General features: G+C 33.7%; 1 protein-coding gene across 1 annotated transcript; it reads right to left on the bottom strand.

Annotated features, from left to right (window-relative positions):
- Positions 3755-9877, bottom strand: LOC105178268 (AT-rich interactive domain-containing protein 5). The gene is made up of 13 exons (XM_011101718.2): positions 9613-9877; positions 9389-9519; positions 9267-9306; positions 8161-8213; positions 7662-7707; positions 7287-7379; positions 6626-6748; positions 6477-6528; positions 6286-6358; positions 5198-5264; positions 5049-5099; positions 4438-4530; positions 3755-4142 (listed from the first exon to the last, which is right to left on the bottom strand). Exons 1-13 carry the CDS (start codon positions 9871-9873, stop codon positions 4038-4040), a joined length of 1188 nt encoding a protein of 395 aa, XP_011100020.1. The 5' UTR covers positions 9874-9877; the 3' UTR covers positions 3755-4037.

Genomic DNA, 9883 nt, shown 5'->3' with positions numbered 1-9883 from the left:
AACAGATGCAACAATAGAATCATATGTAACAGAACATAAATAAAGATTGCGTTTTTTTTCTGCACCTTTACCCCATCTACCTTCTAATCCTACTTCTTCCAGAGCAGCACACGAAATAAGATTATGACTAAGATCAGAAACGTACCTAACGTTTCTTAAGGTTAACTTATAACTTTATTTAAAATTTAGTGAAATGTCACCTAGACTTTTTATCTCACAACATTTTTCATTTTCCATAGAAGTAATTTGAGAACATTTCTTTAAAATGACTCATATGAAGTGCAGCCAGAGTCAATGAACTATACATATTTATTTACAGAATGTACAGAATTAACCTCACACACCACAAACACTTCACCAGAATCATCAGAAACATTGTTAACTTTTTCTTTTTCTTCATACTATCTTTCTCTATTTTCTCTTTTGGGTTTTCTACAGTCCTTAATATAATGTCCTTTAATACCACAGTTATAATCCTTCTCTTCTTTATATGAATTATCTCTAGTTTTAGATTTGCTTCTACTACCACTCCTACGTTTACTTCTACTTCTGTTTCTATTATTGTATCTAAAACTAGAGTTTCTAAATTTCGGTCTTCCCCTAACAAAATTTGACCTCATGTTGGTTTTGACTCGATCTATTTGTTTTTAAATCTATTTTCTTGCTTTTTAAATCATTTAGAACAGTTTCTAAGTTTACACTATCTCTACCATACTTTATCGCTGATTCAACATCGGAATAGATTTCAAGAATAGCATTTAACAAAATGATAGGTGAATTTTAATCTATGTTTTATACCCGTAAGTTTTATATCTTATATTAACTTAGTAAAATCGTCTAGGTTTTTATCAATATTTTTAGACAAACCAAGTTTATATCTGAAAAATGTTTCTAACAAGAAAAGCTTACTAGGTAATGATGTTTTGATTCGTTTTCCTACATTCCTAATAACAGTATCAGACATATTTAAAATAATGAAAGAGTAGGCGTATTCTTCATTTTATAATATTTTTTCTTCTGAAACATTTCAGATACTTTCCATCTATTGCTTTCAAAAAATTTTGTTGGATAAGAATTCCTTTCATTTTTTGTTGCCAGATTGAAAAGTCCCTTTTAACATCAAAAAGTTGTAGGTTATAACCGGCCATTTAAAAGATTATAGCTTTAAAAAAAGTTTTTGGAAGTTATAAACACAATTTTCAGAAAAAAAAAAAAATTGCAGCAAATTTAGAGAATGACCTTTAACAAGATTTTAGACAAATTAAAAAAATGCAGGAGATTTCAATATTAGCTAGAAAATTATCTCAAACAAATTATAGGTCTCGATAGATAAAAATTGCAGTTCACAGTGGATCAAAGAATCACGACAGATTTCAGTAATAATTTTAAGAAAATTCTAGATCACAACAGATCGAAAGAGTAACAGAAATAACAGTAACAAACTCAGGTCACAACAGACAAAAATAACAATAATAAATTCAGATCACAACAGATCGAGAGAGTAACAGAAATAACCCACAGATTCGAGACCTTTCCAACCTAACTCCCAACTAGATACCCGATGACCTCAAGGGTCCGACCAGGTGCGATATTAGGGGGAAATATACCGCGGTTAAAGATCAGAAGTAATATGAATAATATGATAGTAAAATAATAATTTGCAGAAACTTAAGAGGAGGGGTTTAAAAGGGTTACCACCACCAAAGCGAGACGAGGATCAGAGACGAGGCTCTGATACCAATGTAGAGTGGAAATCACCAGAATAGCCTAACAAATTATTACAAAATTTGGAGTACGAAACTCCTTAACATTATTACAGACCAATATACAACTTGAATAATAATAATAAATAAAAGAAATAATAAAATAATCAGATCAACAGCATAAAGGATAACAGGCTCAAAGTAGCCAGATCCAATATCAAGATAAAGGAATGCGGTCACAAGGCACCGTTTCCACAATGAACTAGCCCACGGTAACTCCAACAACCAACAACCCGACCTCAATTCCGATCACTCAGATCTCAGTATTGCACGATCACAATGACCTCAACTCAAGTATTTCATAAAGAACTTTGGTGAATGATAAAGGAGATGAACAACTTAATTCGTATCTCAGCCGAGAGGGAGAGCCCCCTATTTAAAGGGGTGAAAACAGTGGTAGAGAAGGAAAGCCACGGTAGCTTTTCTAAAACCATTTGGTTGGTTTAGAAAAGTAGCCATGGCTGCCGGTGAAGAGAAAGAAACAGATCACAGAGAAGATTTGGAGAAGAGAGGATGTAGTCTGCACGGAAAAGAAGAAAAAAGTAACATGAGAGTTAGGGTTGTGATATAAGTAGTTAGATAGGTAGGGTTGGGTTATTGGGTCGGTAGTGGGCTGCCAAGTGGGTTGGATAAGTGGGCCTTTTAATTAAGTCATTGGGCCACAAATTATAACAGTTACAATTTTTTTAAAAGAGTTTTTTCTTAAAAAAGGTAGTATTTTTCACTAATCCAAACTATCTAATTTAGTATTAATGAGCATACATATAAGTTCACCATAGACTAAAGTAATCATAATTGTTGGTTCACTAATTCTATAAGTAAATAACTTTCTTTATCAATTATAGATTTGTCTTCTATTAGCGTAAATATAAACTATGAATTGTTACGTCAAAATTCATGTGCATTTTTTCTTATTCTTAAAGAATTTCATACTAACTAAACATTATTGTTATATCAAAATAATATTCCTATATGTTGAAGATGTTAAATTTACATGCATGCTTTATATAATTACATATATGATTACATATTTGTTTTATTTAAAATAAACAATTGATTATCAGACCATGATATTTATTAAGTATGTCTAATGTCTAAATAATTAACATTCAGTAATCATATAACATATAACATAATAAAATAATAAGATCAAAAAGCAGATATATTATTACGATAGCATGTGAAAAAGTGAGATTATTATCACTTGCATTTTTTTGTAATATTACGTACTTGGTTGAATTCTTTTTTTCTTTTTCCCCTTGGATTTTTGTGGATGCATTTGAATATCCTATTGACACATATATGAACTATGAAGAAAAATAAAAAATTAGTATAGATCAAGTTAAAGGAAAAACTTATATACCGGCTTGAGAATTGTTGATTTTAAATTTAGTTTGGTAGTTGAACTTTTTAAAAAAGAAGAAATCAGAATTTATGGTAAAATTAAACCAATCAATTAGATTCATGCAAAATTTGATGAATTTAGTTTCTTTTGTTTTCTGATATTTTTAAAACAAAGTCAATTATTATATTTTTAAAAAAAATATTACGGTTTTGAAAATACTCATTGAGCTAGAATAAAGATGATCACTGAAAATTTTATAAATTTCAAAAAGAAAATATTGATATATGTATATAAAATGAATTACATTGAAGCTATATATATATACATATAACGTATAATACCATTAATGCCTACTTAGTGGATAGAAAATTTTTACAATTAAGAAAATTAAAAATTCTAGAAAATTAGAATTGAGTCAAAATTGCTCAAATTTTGATCAAAACACTTCCTTCAAATATTATATATATATATAGTAGTAAATTAACCAAATGAGACCCTCTGTCTGTGTTTGTAGCCCCAAAAATCAAAATCCATTTCCACTGTAAGCGATCTCCTGTTGCTGTTAGTATGATTTCAACCCAAACCCATAGAATTGGCAACAATATGAACAGTAGCACTCCCAAATTATCCAAAAAAGAAAAACAGAGATAGAAAGGGAAGTCTTAAATTAATTAATGAAGGACCATTCATGTTACAGCCAAGACCTAATAATCTAATGGGTAGTTTGCAACAGGAAAAAGCCTCCATAATGTTCTCTCTGCTAACTTTATAATCTAAACTTAGAAACACCTCTACATCCTAATCTGTAAACCCAATCATACACATGTAATGGTCAGAGCTACACACACATTCACAAAGTTACAAACTTCTTCAAGAATTGGTTCCCGATAGAGATTCACATTTTGTTTGACGGCTGCAACCCTTCCTAGCTAGCTATTTGATTGCTCAAAAGGAACACGAACAAAGAGGCGTCCATGCAGGCTAACCACAGCAGAAGTCTGAAGTGGATCGATCCTTGCTGGTAGGCTGACTACCTGAGAACCGACCGAGTGGAATGTTTTTCTTAAACCTTTACTCATCAAACTAAACCCCTTTTACTCAACAAGACAAGAGGTGAGATGGCACAGAGAGAGATGCATATAGAGAGATGGAAGTATATTTAAGAAGAAAACTGAAATACCTAAAAGAAAAGTTACCAAAATGGCACATCCAAATACAGAGAGATATATTAAGCCTGTCTAAAAGCTTAGAAATGAGGGACCCTGCGTAACTAAGACCATATACATGCAGTGTTTAAGGCAAGGCAAGGCAAGGCAGTGGTGAGAATACCTTTTTGAATGGTGTAATCCCCCAGGGATTATCAACTTGCTCTGGCTGACCTGTAATGACCAAACGACCAGCAGGATCCGATTGAACTCGCACCTAAGCAACCAAGCACCGCATCAATGTCACATTGTCTTAATTTAGAATCTCACATGGAAAATAGGCAATTATATGATGCGCTATATACATGGGCTCTTAAGAAAGAATTCCACACTAAGTAAAATTCCTTATTAGTGTTCACCCATCAGGAAATATGACGAGAGCACAAGGAAACCACTTTAAGTGAACACGAAGAGGTAATCAGTAAACAGACAATGAATAATGGTATAATAAGCACCCATTAACTCTATCTCAACATGCTCCATCAGCAAATAATAATGTACAAGAACCCTACAATGTCCATTTAAAGGGAAAACTTGTAAATTTTTCCTAGAAATTCAAAACTGAATTAGAGTTGATCAGGACAACAATATTGATACAGTTATATACACCATAGTAGACAATGGTCACCTGACAAAATGATCGAAAACACAACTATCGACCACCAATTAGCTATTTGCTTTATTGTTAAAAGCAATGAAAAAAATAAAGGACCATTGTGCGACGAGAATGCAGACCTCTTCACGTAGAAGGCCCGGGACTAGGGCATAAACTTCAAAACAATCTTTCTGCAACATAAAACTAGTCAAGTTCAGTTCTATTTATGCATGTACTTGAATGAGTGAAGTGTGAAGAGAAAGGTGGAGGAATTTTGAGGCAAACGTACAGTTTGGCGTACATTGATCTTCACCCAGTCAGCTGGAGGCCCAACATCAACAACTGAAGTTACCAGTCTACCAATAAAATGGCAATTTGGAAAAAGTCAATAGCAACTAGGAAAAATGACACATTGTTACAAGCATAATAAATATTTAGGTAAACAAAATGCTGCTGAAAAGTATGTATAATTTCTGGAGGAATAAAGAAGTATTAATCTTCCCTACTCATTGACAGCTAACCAATCCTAGAATTCTATCATTTGCCGAGACAGTAGTTTCTTCACCATAACCCCATATATAGATCCAAATATCAATTAGCTTGGAATAGTATAAGTTTCTTGCCTGAAGTACCAGAGTCATCAGTATTACTATATAAGCACTAAATGAGAACTCAAGCAACGAACAATCATCTGTTTGCAAACAGATTGGTAGGACGCTTACAAACTTGCCAAACTAAGTAAGGCAATATAAAGTATTTGATAAGTATAGACCATAAATATGGGTGGCAATATGCTTAAGGATTCATGGATCAGATGCTACAAGAACCAGTGCGGATGATTATCAATAAAAGATATAGGCATCACAACCAGTGGAACAGAGTGATGGATGACATGAATAGAAAATGAACCTCATTAGAAGTCTAGAAATTAGTTTGGAATAGAAAATCATTTCACACACACATACTCATATCACAATAAATAAATACCAAAAGAAAATTTATATAAACAACCTCAAGATAAACCAAAACAAAAATATTGCCCAAGCACAAGGACTTGCCTCCTTGGCAGACCTTGTAACTTCAGTTGCATTTCAAGCATGTGGATTTGTTCAAGAGCTAAGAAGGTAAGGTGTAATTTTTAGATCAATACAAGAATTTGGATCAAATGCTCTCCAGACCCGGACCTATCAGAAAAAATGCATCTAGATGCAATCCAAAAAGGATATTAATGGTATGTTATTACTTGGAAATGAGACCTCAGCTATACTTCTTATGATATAATTTAAACAGTCAATGTCAATGTAGAAGAAGCTGAACTTACAGTCCGCAAAAAATGTAGACTAGCATAAACCAAAAGAAATGTAACCAATGCTTAACTGCTTAGATGTTTCGGTTCGAGCAGCCTTGGCCGAATGCTCCACTTCATTTGGTCTCTTCTGCTTGAGTGAGCCTGAATTGATAAATCAAATTCAGACTACACTAACACAAGTGGTACTAAGATATACAGTTCAGAGAGGTGAATTGAAAGAGGACCATACAGTTAAAAATTTTGGCAGAAACTAGCTTACCAATGGATTTGACATTTTTGTCACGCTTTGCCATATTGTTAAGATTCTTGTCCTATCAAAACATAATTGAAGAAAACAGAAACAGAATAAAACACTATACTGCATAATGCCCACAAAAGGCAGAAAAAGAGCTTTGAGATGTTACAGACCTTTATGACAGGATCACCAACCTCACCATAACCAAAAAGGCGTTGGACATGCCAACCTTGCATAGCACGAGCTGCAGCATCTCTTCTAGCCCTTCCCGATCCTGATCCTTGATAGCCATTTCCCTATGAAGTTGTTCGGCAAAAACCAAAATGTCTGTTGATCACTGAGGTTGATGTATATTATAGTTTCCAATAAGTATATTAACAACGAAACACACTGACATGAATATACAAATCACATACAATGACAAGGACAGATATACATGTGAAAGAAATAGCAATTCTGGGTATAGTAGCACATACAAGAAGGTGAGGAAGAGTAATGAACATTCAAGAGTCGAATTCCTTGCATACACTAGGTAAAGCCAATAAAATCCTGCCTACATGCTTCTATCAGCATTCAAAAAAATGAGAGGGATTAACGATAAGGTAGCATATAAGTATCATAACACTTAGCGGGATTAAGTTTTTAGAAAAATGAAAACTATCATAACACAAGGTTTACAGTTCAATTTTTCTAAACTATCATAATTATTTTGCAGAAAATTCATGCCTTGACAAAACCCAATATATGTACTAATAGATACACTGTATGGAGAAACATAAAGATTAGGGGGGAATTAAGTCAATTAAAAATTAAGTTCACAGCATAGAAACTCACCTCACTGTCCGCAGCAGAAGCTTCAGGGAGTGGTGCTACTGGGAGTTGAAGCTCGCCACTTTGTCTCTTATGCCGTTCATATTCTAGAAGAGACTGATGCAATATATAAGGAAACATTATCATTTAGGGATACAACCGTCAACCAACGAACACGGTATTCAGGTAAAGTTATCTTCACACCCAATTATTCAAACACATCGGAAAATGAACGAAGTAAAGTTATATTCAATTCAAACTGAAATGTTGCAAAGTAACACAATCTTTCATAGAGAAAAGCTGAATCAGGTCATGCGCAGAAGAATTCACCACAATTTAAATGATGCAAGCAGATATGACTGAGGTCTACAAAAAGTTAAGTTGCATCAGAATTTTTACCTTCTCATAAAAAATGCGGAATGTCCAAGAAACTGTTGTACAGGTCCTGCCCAAGAATAGACAAATCCATTCAATCAACTTTCAAAAGTTAATTCATTTTATTTTTCAAAAATCTATCTAGTTCTTGACAGATTGCAGGCTATACAAGTTTACTTATAAAATAAATGGAAATGAAGAAACAAAAATCTTCCAAAAGATTTTCTTTAACGGAAGCCAAGTAAAAATCTGATTAGTAGCTTTGAATACACTAAAGAACATGACAACCATTTAGTTACTCATCTACTAAACCTATTCCAAATAGGGCACGTATCACGATCATTTGATAACAAATGCTAGTTGTTTAGAAAATCAAAACAAGTTCAAAGAATTGCTAATTTGGAAAATAACTTCATAGGTTCAGTAATGCATCAGTAATCCCACGTCAATGTTGTTAAAAGATTAATATAAGAAAATATAAACAAACAAGAAAGAATGACAAAATATTTCCAGTAGAGCATACTTTGGTGGATGAAATGACTCTCCCACCTGCCGCCACAACTTGGATCCAGTTACCTATTTAGAGACCCACAAAAAAACAGCACAGAACATTATTATCCATCATTGTAAAACATTACTCTAATACTAGAATGTCAACGTGATTATAACTAATAGTTGATGCATGCACTTAAACCAAAAATATTTCAGCAATTTCAGTTTCAAGCTCTCAATAAGTAACATAACTTGAGAAAGCGGATAATAGATCCAGCATTAATACCTAAAACTGTACACAACACAAGCAAAGCATAGAGGTAACAACTGCAAAGTCAGCTACTTATACTGATTGTTCCTCAACTTAGAATCATACTAGCAAATTCCTACCTCATAGTTTCGTTGAGTTTGAAACACAGTTGCAAAAACCAAGCAGACTTCATATTAATTTTCTACAATCATAGCTTAGTCAAAATTATGTGCCCAAAAGTTCTCCTAGATATTGAGTAAGCTGAAAAAGTCAATAATATAGCTAAGACAAACATGAAAAGCCCGCAGCAAAGAACTACAAATTGTTGGCACCTATCTAACATATCCTTCCTGGCACAACAGCAGACAATTTTATCACAATATGATTTATTGACAGTTTAACCGCCCATATTTATTTTACACTTCTAACAGAATTTTCATGAAGCCCCCCTCCTCAAGGTCCGAATGGCAGACAATGAGCTAGAGTGAACAAAATTTTTTCCTTTGCTGTCACTTAAAACCACTTGGTTGTTACCATAGGTGTTCTCGAGTGTACAGGGAAGAGAAAAAGGTCAAAGTTCCTTAAAAGCTATACTCTTCATGTGAACTTAAATCAGCACAAATATAGAGAAACTATTTCCTTGCTGAAAAATTGGTTCCAAGCATCATAACCAAGAAGCATGCCAATTCATTTACAGATCATGTGCGTACTCTTGTGACTCATGAAAGTATGTCTGGTCAAATAATCATTTATATAAATATATACCAATACTAGTACCTAGATAGGCACATGCATCAGAATCTTATTCCTTTAATGGCAAGATATAATACATGGAGTAAAGAGTACAGAACATTAAAACAATATTGGAATCATTTTGACATACATACCCTGTCATAGCCTCCCAATCTAATCACAGCTCTCCATAACCTAGAAACCAATAAGGTAGACAAATAAATTGTCACCAAGAACAAAGAAATTAAAAAAAAAAATGACTGCACGGCACACTTACTTCAGGCAATTTAGTGGCTGCCCATAAAATTTTGGTGGTTTAAAATCCATTGCCTTCCCATGATAAAAACTTTCAAGTTCCTTCATGAAAGCTGCTTGATCTTCTGGTGTTCCGTCATCACCTTCTGCCGTCTAACAATGAAGAAGAACAATTAGTACTGGAATTTTGTGATGGCATCCACATATAATTACAGTGATGCTATATTTTCTGTACTAGTTCACTACCAGAGGTAGTGATGCTTGAGTAAAAACAGCCTTGACAGTTTCTCCACTATGCTCTCCAGCCTTTGCAGGTGAATATCTGACAAGGGAATTAGGTGTAGCAGCTTCATGCTGGTCTGGAAGTGAAGAATCACTGGCTTCATGTTTGGTTGCAATTTGAACAGTCATGAAATGCACATTAGTTACAGAGCTGGCACGATCGGTCTGTTCTTTTGGTTCGTCGTTAGCTGCTTTATCCGTATTTGTATCAGCTGCATCTTCCATTTCTCTGCCA

This window comes from Sesamum indicum, linkage group LG2, assembly GCF_000512975.1.
Source record: "Sesamum indicum cultivar Zhongzhi No. 13 linkage group LG2, S_indicum_v1.0, whole genome shotgun sequence".
Lineage (NCBI taxonomy): Eukaryota > Viridiplantae > Streptophyta > Magnoliopsida > Lamiales > Pedaliaceae > Sesamum > Sesamum indicum.
The sequence above is the reverse complement of the archived record's forward strand: the minus strand, read 5'-3'. Positions and strand labels throughout refer to the sequence as shown.

What these genes read in the sequence shown, in the direction of transcription:
- LOC105178268 (XM_011101718.2), bottom strand. Translation starts at nt 9,873, where the DNA reads ATGGAAGATGCAGCTGATACAAATACGGATAAAGCAGCTAACGACGAA. An exon ending in GATTGGGAGGCTATGACAGG is followed by an intron (nt 8,214 to 9,266) that starts GTATGTATGTCA and finishes GTCTCTAAATAG; the next exon opens with GTAACTGGATCCAAGTTGTG. An exon ending in GGATTACACCATTCAAAAAG is followed by an intron (nt 4,143 to 4,437) that starts GTATTCTCACCA and finishes GTCGGTTCTCAG; the next exon opens with GTAGTCAGCCTACCAGCAAG.